This window comes from Chrysemys picta, chromosome 4 (genome assembly GCF_011386835.1).
Source record: "Chrysemys picta bellii isolate R12L10 chromosome 4, ASM1138683v2, whole genome shotgun sequence".
Taxonomy (NCBI): Eukaryota; Metazoa; Chordata; order Testudines; family Emydidae; genus Chrysemys; species Chrysemys picta.
The window spans coordinates 19,039,175-19,061,630 of record NC_088794.1 but is presented as its reverse complement, the minus strand read 5'-3'; the positions used below and the strand labels follow the sequence as shown (position 1 = coordinate 19,061,630).

At 50.9% G+C, this 22,456-nt stretch overlaps 1 protein-coding gene across 6 annotated transcripts; it reads right to left on the bottom strand.

Moving 5' to 3' along the window:
- Positions 1–5,145: 5,145 nt before the first annotated feature.
- RAB7B (RAB7B, member RAS oncogene family) lies at positions 5,146–20,630 on the bottom strand. 6 transcript variants are annotated; one of them, XM_042848994.2, is made up of 8 exons: positions 20,275–20,525; positions 17,079–17,165; positions 14,925–15,035; positions 12,153–12,214; positions 11,420–11,546; positions 10,272–10,487; positions 9,056–9,181; positions 5,146–7,221 (listed from the first exon to the last, which is right to left on the bottom strand). In XM_042848994.2, the coding sequence occupies exons 4-8, from the start codon at positions 12,203–12,205 to the stop codon at positions 7,141–7,143; spliced, it is 603 nt and encodes a 200-aa protein (XP_042704928.1). In that variant the 5' UTR covers positions 12,206–12,214; positions 14,925–15,035; positions 17,079–17,165; positions 20,275–20,525; the 3' UTR covers positions 5,146–7,140. The 6 variants fall into 6 exon arrangements, with proteins under 6 accessions (XP_042704928.1, XP_042704930.1, XP_008170931.1 ...); XM_042848996.2 differs by lacking the exon at positions 17,079–17,165 and adding an exon at positions 14,140–14,324 and having other exon boundaries at positions 20,275–20,510; XM_008172709.4 differs by having other exon boundaries at positions 14,930–15,035; positions 20,275–20,415.
- Between the last annotated feature and the right edge of the window lie 1,826 nt (positions 20,631–22,456).

The window sequence follows — 22,456 nt, the reverse complement described above, 5'->3', positions numbered from 1 at the left end:
AGCAGCCGGGGAGGATGTAGATGAGGACAGCATTTAAAAGTGCTACCAGTCAGTTGCAATTTTGGAAATATTAAAGATTCACTGATAAAGAGACCAGATAGTGTATGGGACACGAGACTTGCAAGTGAGAGCGGTTGCAGAGGGAAGTTGACTTAACTTTGGGGAAAAGCTTGGTGATAGTCAGGGCGTCTGAGCTATCCAAAGAGAGGATCAGAACCCTGGCAGGGCAGTCAGCAGACTGTAAGAAAGAGAAATCAAAACCAGATACATCAGTAGATGACAATGGTATAGACACATGCAAATACTGTGGGAGAAAACATGTAAGTCAGAAAGAAAAGTATCTGGAATATGGGGGGGAAAGGCCAGATCTGTGACAAATTTAATCATTTTGCAGCCAAGTGTTTGTCCAGAGAGAGAAAAACAAATCCAAGGTACACACAGTAACTGAAGAAACCACCATGGGTTAGAAGGACTTTATGCAAGTGACCAAACAGATGGTAAACCCAGAGCAAGGAGACCCTAGGGCTGGAGCACCCACAGAAAAAAATTAGTGGCTGCTTAGCACTCACCAGCCACCAGTTCCCCCTCTCTCGCCCAGCACCTCCTGCCCGCCAAGGTGCTTTTGGGGGAGGGGGCAGAACTGGGCGGGAAGAGGCAGGGTGGGATGGAGTGGGGGCAGGAAGAAGCGCTGTGGGGTGGAGCCTGGGGCAGAGCGGGGGGTTGAGAACCCCTGGGGCCCAGAGGAAGCCGGCGCCTGTGACTACAGCCACTGAAAAGTGAACTGCAGAATCATGGAATTATACAACCTGTAGAGAAGAGCACAGACTGAATGAACTGTCTTGTGGTGGTAAAAAAGCTGTCCGGAAAACTGAGAGACTATGCATAGATTCAAAGCCTTTAGAGCAGGGGTGGACAAACTTTTTGGCCCTAGGGTCACATCGGGTACAGAAATTGTATGGAGGGCCGGGTAGGAAAGGCTGGGGGAGGCTATGCCTCCCCAAACAGCGAGGCGTGGCCTGGCCCCTGCCCCCATCTAGCCCCCCAGAACCTCCACCCCCATCCAACCCCCCCCCCGCTCCCCACCCCTGACTGCCCCCCGCGACTCCCGCATCCTATCCAAACACCTCTGCTCTCTTCCCCATGACGATCCCCCGGGGACCCCTGCCCCATCCAATCTCCCCTGCTCCCCACCCTCTGACCACCCCCTGGGGCCCCCGCCCCCTATCCAACCCTCCCTGCTTTCCCTGCCCCATGCTATCTATGGGGTGGGGGAAAGAGGGGCTCAGTACTTTCCCTGTGCGTTTCCCCTGCTCGTTTGGCTGCTTTCCCTGGCAGTCGGGCAGGGCTCGCTCCCTGTCTGGGCTCGGCTTCTGGGGACAGGGGCCAAGCATGCTGGGGGTGGAGGGGGGCCCTGGCTTGCTCTTCCCCTGTCCCCAGCCGCATGGCCCAAGCCCCTTGACCGCCCCCCTGCAATCCCCCCGGAACTCCCCCAGATCCCCACCCCCTGACCGCACCGCCCTGGAGCACCAGGTCTGGTGGCACTATAGTGTGCTGCCCGGCAGGAGTTGCAGCCCAGGCACTGTGACAGCGAGGGAGGCGGGTGGGGGGGGGCAGGGGCTAGCCTCTGCCCCACTCACCGTGCTGCCGGGGAGTTGGGCTGGTTCCTCCGCAAGCCTGTCCTGACCCCATTCCCTGGCAGGAGCTCGGGGACCAGAGGGAAGGTCCTGCGGGCTGGATGTGGCCTGCGGGCGGTAGTTTGCCCCCCTCTGCTTTAGAGAAAGCTTTGAAATGGAACCATTTCCCTCTGCCTACAATTGAGGACATATTACCAGATCTGTCTAAAGCAAGAGTCATGACAGTGTTCAATGGAAAAAATTAATTCTGGCTTGTCGGATTGGATGAAGATTCCAGTTACTTGACAGCCATCACGACTCCACTTGGGAGATACTGATGAGTAAGGATGCAGTGGGAATCAGTCTGGAATCAGAGCTATTCCAGAGCAGATTGACCAAGCGTTGAAGGGCCTGACGGGAATGCGGACAATAGCAGATGATGTGCTGATAGTGTGAGAGAGTGATAAAACAGAACAAGCACAACAAGATTGTGACTACAAATTACTACAGTTTTTTCAGAGATGCAGAAAGAAGAATATTAAATTGAACTTAGACAAGCTCAGGTTGAAAGTAACCAAGGTGCCATACGGTGGATATATGTTGATCTCCAAAGGACTGAAAGTAGATCCAGAGAAAGTGAGGACAGAGAAACGTCAAGACCCAGTGATGTTAAAGGAGTCCAGATATTCATGGGAACGATCAATTATTTAGCACAGTTTTGCAACAATCTGTCTGAGAAATGAGAGATCTTGAGACAGCTGATACATCAAGACATCTTATAGGCGTGGAAGGACCAACATGAGCAAACATTCAGGAAAGTAAAAGAGATGACTGGTAAGGCTCCTATTTTGAAATATTGCAACACAGAGGCGCTTCTAAGACTGCAATGCGATATAGCTGATTAGGGCCTGGGGGCTACCATGTTGCAAGGGGGATTACCTGTTTCATTTGCAAGCAAAGCATTGTTCGTGACAGAGAAGGGCCATGTTCAAATTGAAAAAGAGGTATTAGCAATACTCTTTGGAATGGAAAAAATTCACCAATCCAGCTATGGTCTCATCATGGACATACAATCTAACCCTAAACCTCTCAAAGGCATTTGGAGAAAGCCATTACTCAGTGCACCAAAGCACTTACAGCAGATGATGATCTGACTGCAGAGGTACACCGTATAGATCAAGTATTGCCCAGGGAAAGATTAGGTGTTGGTGGACATCTTAAGCCGTGGATACCTGCCAGAACCCAACAAGGAAAGGCCAGAGGTGGAGACAATAAATATGGTACAGGACTTACCTATCTCAGAAGAAAGGCTGAGAGAAATACAGAGAGGTACAGAGCAAGACAGAATGCCGTAGACATTGAAATGCATAATTCTACAATGATGGCCAGTGACAAAATACCAATTACCTAACAAGATAACACCATTCTTTCAGAAAAGAGACAGTTTGTGTGTACAGAATGGCATTATATTTCAGGGAGAAAGAGCAGTTATTCAGGCAGGTTTTAGGAATGAGATTATGCACAGAGTTCCTTTGTCACAATTCTGGGAATTGAAGGTTGCTTAAGGTGAGCCAAAAAGAGTATGTATTGGGTAGGAATGAATTTGCAATTAAGGATGTTTATGAAAAAGTATAAGGTATGAAGGTCCTGGGAAGTTGTGGAATCTCTATCATTAGAACAGGGGTGGCCAACCTATGGCTCCGGAGCCACGTGCAGCTCTTCAGAAGTTAATATGCGGCTTCTTGTATAGGCACCGACTCCGGGGCTGGAGCTACAGGCGCCAACTTTCCAATGTGCCAGGAGGTGCTCACTGCTCAACGCCTGGCTCTGCCACAGGCCCTGCCCCCACTCCACCCCTTCCCGCCCCTCCCCTGAGCCTGCCATGCCCTCGGTCCTCCCCCTCCCCCCAGAGCCTCCTGCATGCCACGAAACAGCTGATTGGGAGGTGTGGGCAGGGAGGGGGAGGTGCTGATCGGCAGGGCTGCCAGTGGGTGGGGGAGCTGATGGGGGGCTGCTGACGTATTACTGTGGCTCTTTGGCAATGTACATTGATAAATTCTGGCTCTTTCTCAGACTCAGGTTGGCCACCTCTGCATTAGAAGTTTTTAACAACAGGTTGCACAAACACATGTCTGGGACAGTCTAGGGCAGGGGTAGGCAACCTATGGCATGCGTGCCAAAGGCAGCACGTGAGCTGATTTTCAGTGGCACTCACACTGCCTGGGTCCTGGCCACCGGTCCGAGGGCCTCTGCATTTTAATTTAATTGTAAATGAAGCTTCTTAAACATTTTAAAAACCTTATTTACTTTACATACAACAATAGTTTAGTTATATATGTAAGACATAGAAAGAGACCTTCTAAAAATGTTAGCATGTATTACTGGCACCCGAAACCTTAAATCAGAATGAATAAATGAAGACTCGGCGCGCCACTTCTGAAAGGTTGCGGATCCCTGGTCTAGGGAATACTTAGCCCTGCTCAGTGCAGGACAATGTTAGATGACCTGTCGAGGTCCCTTCCAGTCCTACATTTCTGTGATTCTACGAAGCTGGTATGGAGGCTATACAATAGAAGTTTTCTTCACACTGTACTGACGACCTCTTGTGCCCAAAGGCAGAATGACAGGCCCATATACAGATCTTTCATACATTTTAAGATTTCAAGCTATAGAGATTCCACCATTTACTCTAGTTCAAACTAGCAAGTGACCCATGCCTCAGGCTGCAGATGACCGGGAGGGGGAGGAGCGGGGGGACGACCCTGGATCTCTGGCTGACAATCTGACCTGAGGGAAAATTCCTTCCTGACCCCAAATATGGTGATCAGTTAGACCCTTACGTCCATTCCACACTCCTTCCATCCCCATTTGTTGTTGTCTATGCTTTGCAAAACTGGTGTTTGGTCAAAGAAATTTCTGCTGGGAAAATAGCGATGGTCCCAGAGAAAAATCCTGGAATTTCTCAGGAATGTCTTTGTGATCTGCAGAAAGGGCTCGGAACTCATTTAGATCATAAGCTTTCCGGTGCAGGGACTCTGTTAGATGTTTGTACAGCGCCTGGCGCAGCGCCTTCTGGGACCTGGTCTCTAGGGGCTGCTGGAATACAAATAATAACAACAATAGGATTGTGCGTCACGGTGGCCTGAGATAGCCCGAGACTGGACTCCAGGACCCAGGAGGTTCTTCCAGTCCTATGGCTTATGTGACTCCCGGCTCAGAGAGAGAGGCAGGAGCTAGACACGTTTGAAATGTGAAACCAAAAGAAGTTCTGCAGCAAAGATTGAGGGGCTTCAGAAACGGATCCTTGCAGCTCCTGGGGGTGGAAGAAGGGGATTCCCCACCCCTCCAGTAGGATCTACTTCTCCACCAACACTGACACTTCAGAGCTGGACTAAACGCTCCAAGGAAGTCCCAGTCCAGCTTGCCTTATTCCCCTGCACAGGACCGCTGTGAAATTTGTTTCTCCCAGGGAACCGACCCAGGACATCCTCTCATTTAGAGCCACACACAAAAAAGATGCACACGCCCAGCATTTCAGAGTAAACTTTTTACTTTTGCTGGGAATGATTTTAAATTAACAGGGGTTTTGTGGTCATCTCTGAACCCAGAAACATTTCTCTAAAGTAGCTTTGCGCACACTGGGCCAAAGACCTTCAGCAGCGCGACCCATGTCAGGGTGTTTGCAAAGGGATCGCGGCCCATGCCAGGATGTACGCGACGGGATCCTGGCCCATGGCTCCGCCCATATCCGGGTGTATGCGAAGAGATCATAGACCACGGCAGGGTGTACAGGAAGGGGTCCACCGCTCCTCTGGGCTTCATGGCTGGATGAGATTTCCACAGTCAAAGCCAAACTGCATGGAAACAGCATTGATACACCGCTGTGCCCTCTGGCCCCAGCCTGCGGCTTGGCTTCCGGTGAGCCTCTCTGCTGTGTTAACCCAGGTTTCACCAATTCCGCAAGCGTTGGCCAAGTTCCACGTGGCAGCTGCTCCTGCTGCTCACAGCCACCAACTAAAAGTGCCACGAACCACCTTCGAGAGGTAGGAATGGGCTGCTTTCCCTCCCACTACTCCTGTCCTGGGATCACTGAAAATCCTAAATTCATGTGTCAGTTTCACATTACGGGCTTAGTCCAGCCCTTGTGTCTTTAACACCCAAAGATTAATCCGAACCCCACAGGGCAATAAAAGCAGAAAATTGGGCATCATTCCCAGGTGGAGATAGAAATCCAGGCACTTGAGCAGGGAGACCCTTCAGGACAGTCACAGATCTGCACAGATCCCAAAATTTCGCTTTCCGTCACTTTCCCTTTTCGAGTTCTGCTCAATCCCCTTGCTTGTGTCAAAATCTGATCCATGCCTCCCCTTTTTCAGTGATTAATAAAATAGTAATCATGCCTAGCTCTTATCTAGCACGTTTCATCATTATCCCCATTTTACAGATGGGGCTACTGCGGCACGGGGAGGTGAAGTGACTTACCAAAGGGTCACCCAGCAGACGAGCTGGAAATAGGACCCAGGTCTCCTGTGACCCAGTCTAGTGCTCTAGCCAGTAGGCCCCACTGCCTCCCTTTAAAAGTATTCCTTTAAAAAACACCCTGCCAATAAAACAACACAGCCCAGCTCATTGTCAAAGTGCTTTACAAACAACCTCATCGTTGGGTGAGAGAGAGTTATCACGCCCCCCTACCATTTTACAGGTGGGGAGAAACTAAGGCACAGAAAGGTTATGCCTAGGGCAATGTGTGTCAGTGCTGGGATTCGAATGTAGACGCTCCTGGCTCTCAGGCCTGTGCTTTGACCACTAGACCATCCACCCTTCCCTCCCTTGGGGATAAGTAGCTTACGCCTGTTTAATATCAAGTGCAGACTGTGAGGGTGTTAGTTTAAACACTGGGTATCTGGCGAACAAATGTCTCTGTTTTGCGTTCAAACAGCGGGGACTGAGATTACATTCTCTAGGGAGGCCCAGCCTGCAAGGCAGTGACAGCACAGCCCTGCCTTGCCTAGCACTGTCAATTCAGGTGTGTGTTGGGAATGCCTGGTCAAGTGCCAGAGGGTGAGCCACTAATCCACTGTGACCTGCCTGAGTGTCAACAGGTGTAACTAGAGCAGAGAGATAGCAGGTGAGTGAGGTCACTGAGCCAGCCACAGCCCTGGGAAGGTAGCTGGGCCACCTGGACTCAGCACTGACTGCACAGAGCCAGGTTTAGAAGGCTGGTGCAAGGCTTTGAAATGGGTGGTTAGAAGGTTAATGAAGCAGTAAGGGTCCCAATGCATAGGAGCAGCCAGGTGCGGTCTGGCTGGGTTAGTCCGATCTAGGATGTAGAGAGAAGGCCGGTCTCTTCTCTGCACTCGGTAAATGTCACGAGATTTGTCAGCTTGGCTGTGCAATGTGGAACCGGATCACTGTGGTCATCTCCTGCGGCTGAACACAAAACCGGAAGTGAATGGAGTCGGTTCAGCGATTTCGGTGCCGAGCGAGGACTCAGAGACATGATGTCAGGTGTCTCCAAATGTCTCATTCAGCAGCATTTCTTCTTGGGCTGGTCGTCAGGAGTGAGCTTGATGGAGTCTGTTAAATAGTTCTCGAGCATCTCTTGGTACTGGAAAAAAGACAAGAGGAAATAAAAGTGGCTTGGGTTTGCTTTTAAAAAAGGACTTGCTTTATACAATCCCTGAATCCTAAACTTCCCCGAGGGAAATCACCCGATTTCAGGTTTCTTACCAACCTGAGTTTCCCTGAGGTTCACAAACTTTTTGAAGAGCTGGGGATAAATCTCCAGGAACCTGGGACTGAGTTTTGAGCTGAAATTTGAGTGATCTCAGACTGATTCATGATTTGGGATGAAAATTAGGCAAAAAGAAAGAACCACACGCAACAGATGCTAGTCAGGCTGCTTAATGCTTTCAGGCACCACAGTGATGGGCAAGGTATAGGATTCTGAACAGAACAGAATTGCGGAAAGCCTGGCAGCTTCATCTGAGATTCAGTCTGAGTTACAATATTGGTTCACTAAGAATATGGGACCAAAATCACAAAAACGTTTGCACGACCCCATGTGGAATGAAAACACTCTCATTTACATCACTCTACTGAACCTTCTGCACAGATGGGACAGTGACCCTTGTGGTTAGGGAGACTAATATGCTCTACCTATCGTAGTATTGTACATACATCCACAGGCAATAGACACCACACCTTTCCAATGGAGATGACTTAGCAACATTTCACTGCAAATGTTGCAGGTTTAAGTTAACTCCATTTTAAGACTGTAGAGTTTAGTTTGATACCAGTCCTCTCTTCTGAGCAGACCATTTACTTTAATCATGACTCCACCCCTTATTTAAATACTAATTCCGACCTAGGAAAAGGGCCATATTTTGAAAGGGCCCATCACATTTGTTGCCTGCAGTTTTGTAGATTTAAATAAATTCAGACACAATGTGTGCCATTTTCATGTCGAGCTGTTTGATTTCTGGGCACCATCTGGGTACTCTGGTTAAACATGTAACTGACCTCAGTTGTACCAGCAAATACTTGCAGATGCAAAATTGCTGTCTTAAAATGGAGGACGGCTTCTAAATGACTGGCCTTCAAGCCCAATGCTTTCCCTACCCTATTGATTTCATTGAGATGACCAGTAGAGGGCACAATTTACATAGATATACTGGCTACACTTTCTGGAATCCCTTATGATTGGTCGAAAAATTAAAACAACACTTTGGCAAAGAATTTTCAAAACAGCAAAATATTTCTTGTTTCATTAGCTTTTAGAATTATTTTTATCAATGTTATTTATGAAAACATTTATCTCCTTGTTTATTGCCCAATATTTTTTTACATGAGAAATATTCAACACTGAATTTTTTCATCCGAGTGGTTGTAAGATGGATTTTTAAAACATTATTTAAAATTAAAATTAAGTGCTGAAAATAATTAAAATTAAGTCCTGAAAATATTTCAGAAATAAATGATGAATGATAAATTTGCATTTTTGACTAAAATTATTGGAAAAGATAAAAAAAAATCATGAGAACTGGTCAACGTCCAGTCTGAATTCTCACTTAGGTATAAGGTGAAGTTTAGGATTTAAATCCAAGGGCAAATTCAGGCCAAGGTTTGGGTTTTAGCTTAAATGGCACCAGATTTTCACCAGCTGTTTCCATGAGACTTCTGGCCCAAATGATGAAAATAATAATAATCATTCTAGCTCCTAAATGGTACTTTTCATCAGTGAATCTCAAAGTACTTTACAAAGGAAACCAGTATCATTATCTTCATTTTACAGGTGGGGAAACAGAGGCACAGGGCAGGGACATGACTTGCTCAAGGTCACCCAGCAGACTAGCAGGAGACAAGAACAGAACCCAGGTCTCTCAAGTCCCACATCAGGGCTCTAAAGCTCACAAGGGCACATGGCCAGCACCGCTACTCACTCTCGACAGGGCCTGCCTTGCGAGCGTCTCAAAGGCCTGCACTACGTTGATATCGTTCTTGGCACTGACTTCAAAATACGGGATGTCCTTTTCTTTGCACCAGAATGAAGCTGTCTCCTTGGACACCTGGGAGAAGAGAAGGGGATGTGGTCATGTTATTCATTTGCAGCCCTTAAGGAGGTGACCAAGTCCAGTGCGTGGGGTATTCGCCGGTCCTGATGGTAGCCATATGCTCAGAGACCCCTGGGCTTCTCCTTGGGCTTTTCATTCTACAGCCACTGAGAGCAAATGTTGGGATGGTGTGGAGCGCACTCAATGCCCATTGAAGCCAACAGGAGCCTCCAGCGTGGTTTCAGAATGAGGCTCTCAGTGCATGCTGGCAACTCAGTGTGGTCTCTTGACTACAGGGCTAAGTGCTGGCAGGCGCGGCGCATTGTACCGTCAGGCACACAGTGCTCGGTAGCAGAACATTTGGCTCATTGCTCTTCGAGGACACTGATCTTCTTAAAGAGCCTGGGCTGGAGCATGTCCCTCCTTCAGCAAGGTCACAGGAGGGCTTGGTGGGGCATTAAGTGAAGGAGATTTCTTTCAGCCTTCTCGGGAGGGAATCTTCTGGAATCTAACTGTTGAGCTACCGCTGAGGGGTTTTATTAATTATTAATAATGATTTCCCTTCCCTCGCTTCCAGACAGGAATTTCTGGTTTGTTGATGAATTGTAAACCCGGCCTGTGCCAGACTAAATACTCCAGCTATAGTAAGAAAACCCTATAGCTTCTAAAGGGAACCACTTGTTCCAGGTGCCTTAATTTTGGGAAGCCCAACCGGAAACACACAGAAGGGGCCTGATTTTCAGAGGGTGGGAGCTCAGCCCTTTTTGGAGATCTGACTCCTTTAAGGCATCTGCAGTTGGGCACCCAACAGCATTAGCCACTTCTGGGAATTTAGGCTTCAAGTGGGGCTTGTGGTGGGTTATAAATTTTTAATTGAATTTGGTGCTGGTGAAAGGTGTGTGATTGACAGGAGGCTGGAGTCCTGTGTTATTCCCAGAAGCTGGACAGGCAGAAGGAGGGCGAGTTTCCCCAGTGTGCTCCAACCCTGACCTGGAGGCACCACCAGAACGCTATGAAATTTAGTCATAGAAATCTAGCCCCACCCCTCCCACCCTCCATGGCTGATTCTTCTGAGCCCTTAACTGGGACCAAGCTCCCTCCTTACCTGCCGTTCATTTAAGTCGATTTTATTTCCCAGCACCACCATGGGGAAGCCCTGCTCTGTGGGGATTATCTTCTCCAGGAAGTCCTCTCTCCAATCATCCAAGGACTCGAAGGATTCCAGGTCTGTGACGTCGAAGGCCAGCATACAGCCATCCGAGCCCTTATAGAACGTCGACACCATGGACCGGAACCGCTCCTGACCCCCGGTGTCCCAGATCTAATGGGGCAGAAGGGCAGGAACGCACAACATTAATGACTGTTAGGGGGTGACTGGCCCTTTAAAGGGGGATGGGCTTCAGCCCCACCTGTGACACAGCCAACTCTCCTCCCCAGGTGGGAGAAATGAAGCAGGTCATGTGACTCAATCAGGCTTCTACCTTATTTACCTCAGAGGCCTGAGGAGAAAAGGGAAGTGCAGATGGCTGCAGAAAGGCTGCAAGGAGCTAGAGCACAAGATAGGTAGAGGCCTGCTAAGATTCCAGGCAGGAAGGACTGGGGGTGCCTGTCTGGGGAAGAGCAGCGTGGGGACGAGATGGAAAGGAGCCTGGGAAGGGCTGAAAAGGGGTGGGCAGAAGAATGAGATGGGAGAAGACCAATCCCTTGGGAAAGAAAGGCTGGGCCCAGTTTAAGATTAGGGTAAAGACTTTGTGTTCTGTTTGTTTTTAAGTTCTGTTTCCCCAGAAGGGGTGGGCTTTTGTGAAGGGCCGAGGCACTGCAGTGGCCAAACCAGGCTGTGGCGTTTACTGAGGAGTCCTGAGAAGGGGAAAGTGAGGCAGGGCTGCTGCAGAGCCCTTCCCCCCCATCCCCCCATGCTCTGGAGGTGGTGACCTGCTGACTGTGACCTTAGACTATCTGCTGCTCTGTACATCATTTAGCTATCAAGGGCCTGGTTTCCACACCTGCAGCTCCTCTTGACTTCAGCAGAATCCACAGGTGCTTAGGACCACTGAACATCAGGCACAAGCCTGCAACAGTTAAAATGTTGCTGTTGATTTCAAAGGGAGCAGGAGCAGGTCCTGAATGATCCCTTATTTGTGCACCGAACTCTGTTAAATGGACGTCGCCTGGCGCTGTGCACACACACCAGGTCAAAAGACAGGCTTCTTCTGAGTGGATAGATGCCAGAGACCAAACGGGGAAGTGCCTCACCTGCAGTTTTAGGGGGGTGTTGTCCACCATGATGTGCTTAGATAGGATACTGGCTCCCAGAGTAGTCCGATAATCTTCATGGAATGTCTTGTGCACAAACTGGTGCAGGAGGGAGGTTTTCCCCACCCTGGGACAAAGGAAGAGGCACACAAAGGGACATGCATTAGCCTCAGGACTTCTGAGTTGCACTATAGAATCAGGTGCACAGAATAAGACTGGAGAGTCACAGATTCCCACACCCTGTTATTAATGGGATAATGACTCCATGATGGGAACCAAACTCCAACCACTCAGCCTTGCCATTTTCATCTGCGCTAGTATGCTCTGAAATTAGCCTTGGTCTTGGATGCATCTTAGATGTGTGAAACCTGTATGTAGCCAGGCTTCAAACTGATCTGTGAACTAGTTTGGTTTGTGGGTGGGTGCCATACTGTAAGTACAGGAAGATTGGAGTTTGAACCTCTCCATTTAAGGGCTTAATGTTTTAATGGATTATTTTTAATGCTGTTAATTTCCCCTGTGTTGCACAGCAGCTTAGAGATGATTATAAATACATGAAAAGTAAATTGGAGAACCTTAGCTGTTGAAGATAAAGTCCCACTTTCTCACTTACATTAAGGCCAAGCGACATCATTCTAGCAGTGTTAAAGGGGGCTTGGAGTGGGACTCATTTAGCCTTCATGAGAACAAACCCTCAGGACTGTTGGACTCCAGTAGGAAGGATTCTGCTTACCCCAGTGCGCCTATGATAATGATCTTCAAATCCACGTTCTTGCTGGAATTCATGAAGGGGGCCTAGAGGATGGAACGAGAGACAATGACTAGACTAGACTTCACATCCCAGCTACCACGAGACACATGCAGAGGAGGGAAATTCACCACCAGCCCTCGGCGCCACTTAAGCCAAGGCCGTATGGTAACCAGCCCTATTGCTGCGTGTCACTGAGAGTGCTGTGGTTACAGAGCCGCCTCCAGGATGGAAATTTTCAAAAGAGGTCAGCGCCCACAGTGGGGGCCAGAGTCTATCTGTGACTATCTGGCCTTTATTTAGACACCTGACTGGGAAGTGATGTATTTTTGGAAATCACATCTGGTAGCCTGTTGTGCATACCACGTGCTCAAAGGCAGGCAGAGCAGGTGCTCCAAGCGCTGGGCTGGCCAAGCTCCAGCCCTTGGTGGGGCCCTGTAGCACTCATACACCTTGAATAACAGCACATTCTTTTTCCAGGGCTGCTTAAAGGTGCAAATACCCTCACCACAATGACTTTAACAATTACAATAAAAGATCAACCCAGCAGTTCCTAACTCAGCCCCTAGGGGCCAGTTCAGGGCCGGGTCACTGCATTCCATGGGGCTCCTCATGCCAGGGATACTCCACCCACCCCTCTCCCAGGGGCCAGGAACCCTATCCTGCAGACTGCCCCCAGCCTGAAGCCTTTTGTCTTTGATCTCAGGGGGGCATATTTGCACTGCCTTCCTGCTGTCACATGTCACTCGCTGTGCTGTATCCGGCTACAGCGGCCACTGGCCAGCATCCAGCAACTCTGGGCCCTCTGGCTGGATACTGACCCGGGAATGACAGTGCCCTCCACTGCCTGAATCCTTTTCTGCCAGCACCTCCAGGATGGTGGGAAGGTACCCCGTAATGTTGTGCATAGGCGTGATTTTGGGGGGCAGCACTAGTCAGGCCAACGAGGGGGGGGGGAATTCCATGCCTGCCTGCGGTTTGGGGGAAGGGGACACAACACCCCCCTGTTGCGCCCCTTCCCTCCCCCCCAACTATGCCCATGATGTTGTGGCATGTTTATTACAATTGGTCTGCCTGGTGCAACCAACTCCCCCGCCCTTCGGGAACTGCTTCTTGCTCAGATAACAAGTGAGACTCTCTGTGACAGCTGCTTTGCATAAATGGCAGCTAAGGCCTTGTGCTGGGCTTCGGCACGGAGCTCAATTTTGCCCATTGGGAAATCTCCCCATTGCTATCCCTACCTGCGCCAGATTCAGCTTCTCCTCAGAGGCTGCCTGGCGTGTCAGGAGAGCTTGGAATGGGGCTTTGCATTTGTTATGGGTGCTCACAGGGCCGGCTCCAGGCACCAGCCCACCAAGCATGTGCTTGGGGCGGCGCCTGGAGGGGGGCGGCACAGCGGGGCGCTCCAGCCCAAGAGCGGGGCTGCGACTGGGCTCGCTGTCCTCCCTGCGGCGCTCCGGCAGGTCGGGGAGAGCGGGGCCCCGGCCGGGCTCGCCGCCCTCCCCCCGGTGCTCCGGCCGGTCGGGGAGAGCGGAGAGCCCCGGCCGGGCTCGCCGCCCTGCTCCCGGCGCTCTGGCCACCGGGGAGAGCGGAGAGCCCCGGCCGAGCTCGCTGCCCTTCCCCCGGCGCTCCGGACAGTCGGGAATTGCGGGCCCGCGGCCGGGCTCGGCACCCTCCCCTGCCGCGCTGGGCAGGCAAAAAAGCCAGAGCCGGCCCTGGGTGCTCAGGAACCTTAGAGCTTTAACCATCACTGTTTGTAGCTTGGTTAAATGGGCTCCACTTCTAGGCCCCTGAAACGCTGAGCGTCTGCATTTGTCTCTTGTCCCCCTCACTAGCAACCCCCCCCATTGTGCTGTACTTTCCACTGCAACAAAAGGAGAAGGGGCTGGAGGCAGGCAGTGCACAAGCCCTCACAGACTGACAGTGCCTGCCACAAGGAGCCTATTGTAAGTGGGCCCGGCATCCAACAAACCTGTCAGTGTTCGTGCTGTGTGCAGGAGCCAGCGTTACTCAGCTAGTGTTTCCCTCACTGACTATATCGCTGCCACTGTCCAAACTGCGCTTCTGTTTCCACATCCCAAATGGGTGTTGCCTGGAGCTCTGGGCGCTATTTTATCCTTATGGCGCTGGTGATGTCAGGTGCAATTTAGATTGATCCTATAAAGAGGGGCCTCAGAGGCCAAGGGTGAGAGACTGTTTTACACCTGATGTCACAGCCTGGAGACTGACACCACTGAGACCACCGCGACTACACCCTATCTTCACTGCTACCTTGTTACCTCGCCCTCTTCTGACCTCTACCCCTTCTCTCTTGTCTGCTCATTCTTCTGCTGAATATTGTCTAATGCTAGAGCGTGAGCTGTCAAGGGCCGGGACTGTCTTACTGTTTGCTTGTATAGCACCTAGCGCAATGAGGCCCTGCTCCCTGTATGAGGTCCTTAGGTTCTACTCCAATAGTAGTTTAATAATCATCATAATAAAATGGCTGTAAGAAACTTACATGAAACTTCCCTGGCTGTGGCTTTCATTACCACCCTGAAACCTGGGTCCCTCCCACACAGCTGAGCCAAACATCAGAGGAGGCTGGGCCACAAAGTATTTGTTAAAAGGGCACTTATCACTGCTAGCTAATCTTTCCTGGCTGATTTTCAACTGAGACTGCATTAAGCACTGACTTGGGAGACCAGCCCTAAGTTCCATTTGAGACTCCTGCTATTCCTGAGAGCAAGTCAGCGGTAGAGAACCCAGTCCACAAACCTAACCGTGCGGTGATTCATCATTCTTCCATTCCGGGGTGACTCATTCTATTCTTGGCCAGCAGAAGGATTCACCATTACACAGTGCAGAGAAGGGCATCAGGGAGCAGTACTGAAGCGGAGAAAAACATTGAGAAACATCTCCGTTCACACTTCCGTTAGCAGAGCTAGATACCAAAGTATTACTGTCACGCAGACCTGGGCTCTGGTTCAGCTTTCACCTTCCCCAAAGCACAAGAGTTCTCAGACACAGGATTCAGCCTGTTTCAGAGATAGGGGCTATCTGCACATTTTGGATTGGGTTTCAGATTCCAAACCTTCAGAGTTGAAGGGTTCTGATAGGTCCTTGGTCAGGCCCATCTCCTGTGCCAAGTGTTTGGAATGATGCACCTTAATATCTTCACTCTACAGCTACTGCTGCAAAACTACAGAACTTACTAGCCCAGTCCCCTAGAAGCAACTTCTGCCCTCGTTCTGCATTAGGGTTGCCGATTTTGGTTGGCTGTGTTCCTGGAGGCTTCATAACATGACAATCTTTCATTAAAGATTAATCTTTAATTCCTGGAGACTCCAGGAAATCATGGGAGGGCTGGCAACCCTATTCTGCACTGCTCTGCAATAGCTTGGGACAAGCAACAAACCAGGCAGCTTGGAAAGGAAAAGAGAGGCTTGGGAGTGAAGCTATACAAAGGAGAGTTAGAGCTTGAGCCAAGTATAAGAAAGGCATATGTAGATACCTGTGACTGATCAGACTGGGACACACCGATGGTCTAGCATCTTTTGCTACATCGGGCACTAGTTTTTTTTTTTGTTTGCCTTCCCATTGAAGGCTAATCTCCCCTCACCCATTTCCTGGTATTGCACAGTTGACCAGGTGCATAAGAGGGGGTGAGGGGGTGGGGATTTTCTCCTTGACAGCTGATAATTGGTCTTGGGCCAGGAAGTGTGAGAGTAAGGCAGAGATTAATTCCTGGATAACAGGCATCTGGGAAAGGATCAGCACGGATCGTGGAGAGAGACAGCTGAGCTGGCTTGGATAAAAATAAGACCTGATGAAAATCACTGCCCAGCAGCCTGGACTAACCCTTATTAGGAAGTGTGGCGGATGGGTATAAAACTTTTGAACGGCTGATCTCACTACCCCTGAAAGAGTCTGCCATCACCAGTACAAACCCAGTCCCAGTACAATACACTCAGCCATCCCGGTGTGAGAAAGTGAAATCACTCAAAGTCTTGCTGCTAGCATCCCTATCAAGTTATGGCCATCAGTGACAGAGTCCCTGTGGGTAGGTTACAGCTTTCAGACAGCACGGTTCTGGCATCTGCAAATAACCTGTGTATCTGATAGGATGTCCTCTTGCACTAGCATGGTTTTATTTGGCTTTGTTGACTCTAAATGCACGCGTTAAACTAACCACTCCCCAAACCTGTTGTGTATTGGATCAAGGGGTGGCTAGAGTGGCGCGTGTGTAAAATGAACAGGTAGATCACATCAGGTATCTTCTGGTGGTGGCATGTTTCCAGCTGGCATAATGGCACCATCAAAGATTTAGGGCTTCTTGAAAGTTATTTTGGATTTAACTTGTAATAGCACCATCAAAGATTTAGGGCTTCTTGAAAGTTATTTTGGATTTAACTTGTAATAGCACCATCAAAGATTTAGGGCTTCTTGAAAGTTATTTTGGATTTAACTTGGTGTTTTCTGATAAACTGCCTTGCATCCATACACAAGGTTTTTTGTTTTGTTTTTTTTTGACAAATTATCTGGCATCTCATTCTGCATCAACTAATTCGCTTTGGAAGCAGATCAACTCAAAATCAGAATGAGGTATTTTATAATAAGGTAGGTGTGGATGCATCCCCAGACTCCCCTCCCCTGCAGCTAAAGGTTGGGCAATCCGCTCTCGGGTTTCAGCTTAGTGTGATGTTGCTGTCCCAGTCCAGCCTTCCAAAGAGTCCTCCAGCAGAAAACAGGGACCTGATAGTAACTAATGTCATGAAAATCTAATCAGAAAAAATAACTCGTTGGAGAAAGTATAAATACACGTGATGACGGCCTTGTGCATCCCAAAGTAGCAGGAATGAACACTACGCATTTTCCCCTCCTCTCATTAGCAGTTTCCCTTTGGGGTTTAATGTTCAGAGGGGCCTGTACCTTGCCTCCTTTGATCAGATTTTCAAGCGTGCTCAGGACCCGGAAGGGAGCTGCTGGGCGCTGAGCATTTCTGATAATCTAGTGTGTCTGTGGGGAGGAACACACTGGTGCACACTCTTCAGCACTAATCCCCCAATGTTATCACTTCCACAGGCAGGTGATAGGGTTTCCTGTGGGGCTGATGGGTGTCTGTGTTTGGGAGCATGCAGAACTGCCTGGGCACAAATCAAGGCCATGCTTTGTAAAGGAGGCCCTTTATGTTTTTCATGGAGAGGCTCAGGCCAGTGGCACTGGAACAGTTTTTGGAGTGGAGGTGCTGAGCTGCAGCCCCCCCCCTTTGCCCTGTCCGCACCCCTCACCTTCCCCTAGAGCTGGGGCTGGCAGCCGGGACCCCACATGCGGACCCAGTGGCTGGGATTCTGGGCCCGGCAGCTGGCCAGGATCCCGCATGCGGGGGCCAGCAGCCGAGCACCCGGGGCTGGCAGCTGAGCGGGATCCGGGTCCAACAGCAGAGCCCCCAGGCAGCAGCGGGCCTGGCGGCCAGGACCCTGGGCAGCAGGGGCATGGGGCCAGTGTCAGGTACCCTGGGCAGCAGGGGCATGGGGCCAGTGTCAGGTACCCTGGGCAGCAGGGGCATGGGGCCAGTGTCAGGTACCCTGGGCAGCGGGGGCATGGGGCCAGTGTCAGGTACCCTGGGCAGCGGGGGCATGGGGCCAGTGTCAGGTACCCTGGGCAGCGGGGGCATGGGGCCAGGGTCAAGTACCCTGGGCAGCGGGGGCATGGGGCCAGTGTCAGGTACCCTGGGCAGCGGGGGCATGGGGCCAGTGTCAGGTACCCTGGGCAGCGGGGGCATGGGGCCAGTGTCAGGTACCCTGGGCAGCGGGGGCATGGGGCCAGGGTCAGGTACCCTGGGCAGCGGGGGCATGGGGCCAGTGTCAGGTACCCTGGGCAGCGGGGGCATGGGGCCAGTGTCAGGTACCCTGGGCAGCGGGGGCATGGGGCCAGTGTCAGGTACCCTGGGCAGCGGGGGCATGGGGCCAGTGTCAGGTACCCTGGGCAGCGGGGGCATGGGGCCAGGGTCAGGTACCCTGGGCAGCGGGGGCATGGGGCCAGGGTCAAGTACCCTGGGCAGCGGGGGCATGGGGCCAGTGTCAGGTACCCTGGGCAGCAGGGGCATGGGGCCAGTGTCAGGTACCCTGGGCAGCGGGGGCATGGGGCCAGTGTCAGGTACCCTGGGCAGCGGGGGCATGGGGCCAGGGTCAAGTACCCTGGGCAGCGGGGGCATGGGGCCAGTGTCAGATACCCTGGGCAGCAGGGGCATGGGGCCAGTGTCAGGTACCCTGGGCAGCAGGGGCATGGGGCCAGTGTCAGGTACCCTGGGCAGCAGGGGCATGGGGCCAGTGTCAGGTACCCTGGGCACAAAACCTGGGGGTGCTGCAGCACCCCCAGTACCGCTGTTTCCTGCGCCTATGGCTCAGGCTGGATGCGGGAATGGCTGGGCTCGCAAACAGTCCCAGAGCTGCACTAGTCTGCATGCGCTAGGTAGCACCACAAATAAGTCTGAGATGAGTAATGTTCAGTCCACGGCAGCTGCACTTACACAAGGGAGCAGCAGGATTCATGCAGCACAGCTGCCATATGAATGAGTCTTTCAGAAATCGAGGTCTCCATTAACCCTTCAGATGGCTCCAAGCCCAGACTGCGGAGGTCTCCTATCTGATCTTGGTTTCACCTCTGTGTAACACCAGTGACCTTATTGGAGCTACTCCTGTTGACACTTGCTGGACTGAGAAGCAGAATCAGGTCCCCTGATTTAACTGGGATTAACTAGGATTGCTCTGATCCCGATCCGGACATGTCATTCCCTCCTCCTGTCTCCAACCCACCCTACCTCTACACTTGCAAACTGCTGTAGTGCTCTTAATCATGTTGAGCTCAGATCACAGTCTAGGGCGGGGTAAGCTACCGAAGGAGGCTTTCACCCCTCTCTCTAGTCTGAGATAGGTCAAAGATGGAGCTAGCCTCCTACCCCTGTCCCTAAGATCTGTCTCAATGTATTAGCTCAATTGAGTTAGCCTAACAGGCTTGAAGAGATGCAAGCCAGTATGTCTGAAAGACTTGTGAGCTGGCCATGCTGTAGCCTACAGGGAAACGAGGCTCCAACATGGCCAACTAATATGGCTAGGAACAGGCTACTCCTTTTTTGCCCATTGAGACAGGGCTCTAGCGAGGGAGCCTCATCCAGGACTGCCTTCCTTAAGCAACGCCTGAGGTAATTAGGCGCATGCCCAGCTTCCATGCTGTGAGGCAGCCACAATCTGTTGCTCCGCACAAGGGTTAGGACACATTGCGAAAGATCCCGCAGCACCAAGCACCTGCCACCAATGAAAGTCTGTCTGAGCTATCCTTTGCCCAGATCACTTCCCATCTCTCCACCCTGCCTCCGCTGGGCTTCCCCTCTATTCTCCTCATTCCTTGCTCGAGCGAGCCTCTTGTCCTCTAGCCAGCTGGCAGTCCACTCTCTGGACTGTGGATTCCTTCTGACTGACCGGCCTCTTCTTGCAGCCACACTCCTCCCACAGTCTGGGTGCTGCCCTGAAAGGCAGTGCCTAATTAGGTAGCCACCTCTGTGTCTGATGCCAAGAATTGCCCCTGGGTCAGCCAAGTCCATTTCTCGATATGGGACAAACTAGTTGCCCGGAGACATTACCATCTGTTTCTCAGGCTGTGCAGTGCTTAAGGTTTAATGACAGCGTCCAACCCATACATTTTTTTTCCGTGAGGTGTTGTCTAAAGCTGCTCTACTTTACAGACTTCTGAAAAGGGCATAGGTTTGACTCTGCCAAGACCCCTCTATACAGTGTAGCCTGACCTCTATGCAGGGATCTGAGCCTTCTGTCGAGAGAGCCACTATCTCTCAATCTCTCTAATCTTTCAGGGAGCACCCACCCATCACTGCAGTCTCTTGGTGCTGGCCCGTGTCTAGAAATCCAAAAGTCACCAGTTGTTTTGCCATATCTGGAAACCTTTGTTTGTCTATTAACTCAAAAAGGAGTTTGCAAAACCTGATTTGCCTGTTCAAGAGAGCAGGCTGTTACTTATCAGATCCCACCGGCTTTCCTACAAATTCAATCCAAACCACCACTTGTGGGAATTTCACAACAGCAAACAAAGGGGGCAAACAAAAGACACTTACTGACTGTGGCATTCATCCTGTGATCTCCTCCTCCAGCCTGAAAGGATTCTAGTGGCAACCGGAGACCATCGGCTCTAGCCCTCGGTGCTTGCACAAGCTCTTGCTTTCTTCCCTTTACTTAGCTTCCTGAGGAGGAAAGAGTCAAGTGAGAGGAGTCTCCGAGAACTCTCAGATTGTCTGAGCGTATATTTCTCTTTCCCTTTCTCTCCCCTGCTTTTTTGCCAGCAGTCAGAGTCAGGGGGAAGGTTGCTAAAGAGGCAGTCCAGAAATGACATCAGCGAAAAGGGGTTGAGATAATCAGATTTTGTGCCTCTGAAGGAATTTCCTGCACGCAGAGATTTGAACAGGGTACATCTGCGTGAAGGAGGAACTAAAAGTTTAAAGTGAATTGCCTGGCCACTGAAAGAGTTAGGAAGCAATTAACTGTCCAGCACTTTACAGCCCTGGATGAATCCCTGCTACCATATCTGCAGACAAACCTCCTATTTTAGCTCCACTTTGATGGGTACTTCATTTTTAAAACCTTGCTGTCTTTGTGGACGCAAACCCTCTCCCCATTGCCTCTGTACTCACGGGGCATGGTGCTCTGAACACTGGGAGTTTGATGGAGGAAATAAGGTTGGACTTTTCCTAATTGTTTTCTAACTCATCCTGCTGCTTAGGGGCACCCAGCGCATCTTCTCTGCTGCCCTTGCCAGGTTTGTTGTGAGATTATTCAGTGCTGAAAACAAAACAAAGCATCAGATTACGTTGCCATTGTCACCTGAGTCCTGCAGAGTCAACTCCCTGGCCTGGGCTTCGCCTGTACTGATAAGGCCAAGTGAGCCAGCCCAGGTTGGTAAGAGAGCTGTTACCAACTGATGGCTATCAGGTGAGTCTGAGGCTGTGTCTACACTAGGAACATTTTGCTGGTAGAGTTGTACTGATCTATTACACCAGCAAAGCACTCCTAGTGTTGATGCAGCTCATACCAGCAAAACTGCGCTTTCGCTGGTATAACCCCATCTATACTAGTGACCCTTGTTGGCACACCTATGTCGGTCAGAGGCAGGGCCGGCGCTTCCACTAGGCGAACCTAGGCGGTCAGCTAGGGTGGCAGGATTTGGGGGGCGGCATTTTGCCTTCCTCGGCGGAAATTCGGCGGCGGGGGGTCCTTCTGCTCTGGGTCTTCGGTGGAAATTCGGCAGCGGGTCCTTCACTCGCTCCGCATCTTCAGGGCACTTCGAAGTGCCGCCGAAGTGCCCCGAAGATGCGGAGCGGAAGGACCCCCACCGCCGAATGCTCGGAGGAGGAGCACTGCCGCCTAAGGCAGCAAAAACCCTGGCGCTGCTCCTGGTCAGAGGTCACACCGCGACGTGACATAGCTATTCTGGCAGAAGTTTGTAGTGTGGACCTGGCCTCAGCCCATTTCCTGGTGCACTGCTGTCTACCTCACTCTTTCCACCTCTTTCCACTCTGCTGGCAACCTCAGCAGAGAGGCCAAGGGTTGAACAGGTGCAGAGACTGCACTGCTCTTCAGAGCAGGTTTGAGGCATATTGGTAAGTCAAGGTGTAGGGCTGTCTGTGCTGTGCTGTCCCGGCTCTCTGGATCGCAAAGCACCCTGCATTATCTCCTTTTTGCAGATGGGGAAATTGAGGCACAGAGAAGGGAAGTCACACAGCAGGGAATAGAACTCAGCTCTCCGGACTCCAGTACTCCTGTCCACTAGAAATCCTGCCTCCAATAGAGGAGTCAGTCACTAGGGATGTCAGGCTATTTACATTGGCACAAATGGTTAAAAAGGAGAGAATTCAGCCTCCAATTGTGTGATACTCCCAGTAACCTGAACTATAGTCACGTCCAGAGGAAAATATGAGTATCCCATCGGCATGACTTCTGATGTCGGCAAACAGGAGCCGTTATGGTGGAACAGACCAATGATCTATCTAGTTCGGTATCTCCTGGCTAAAGAATGATGCTTCCCAGAGATGCAAGTCCCTTCCCTCTTGGGGCACCTAACTGTATGCCACACTGCTGCATGGGTGGAATCTCTCCCTGAGCCCAGCTACAATCCGAGTGTGCATAAGGACGGACGGTGATTCTGATCTGAACTACAAGTGGCTGCTCCTGGAGAACGCCTTGCTGGGTGAGCTGTACACTAGAGAACTTCTTCAGGGCATGTCTGATCCAATCTGAGAGCAA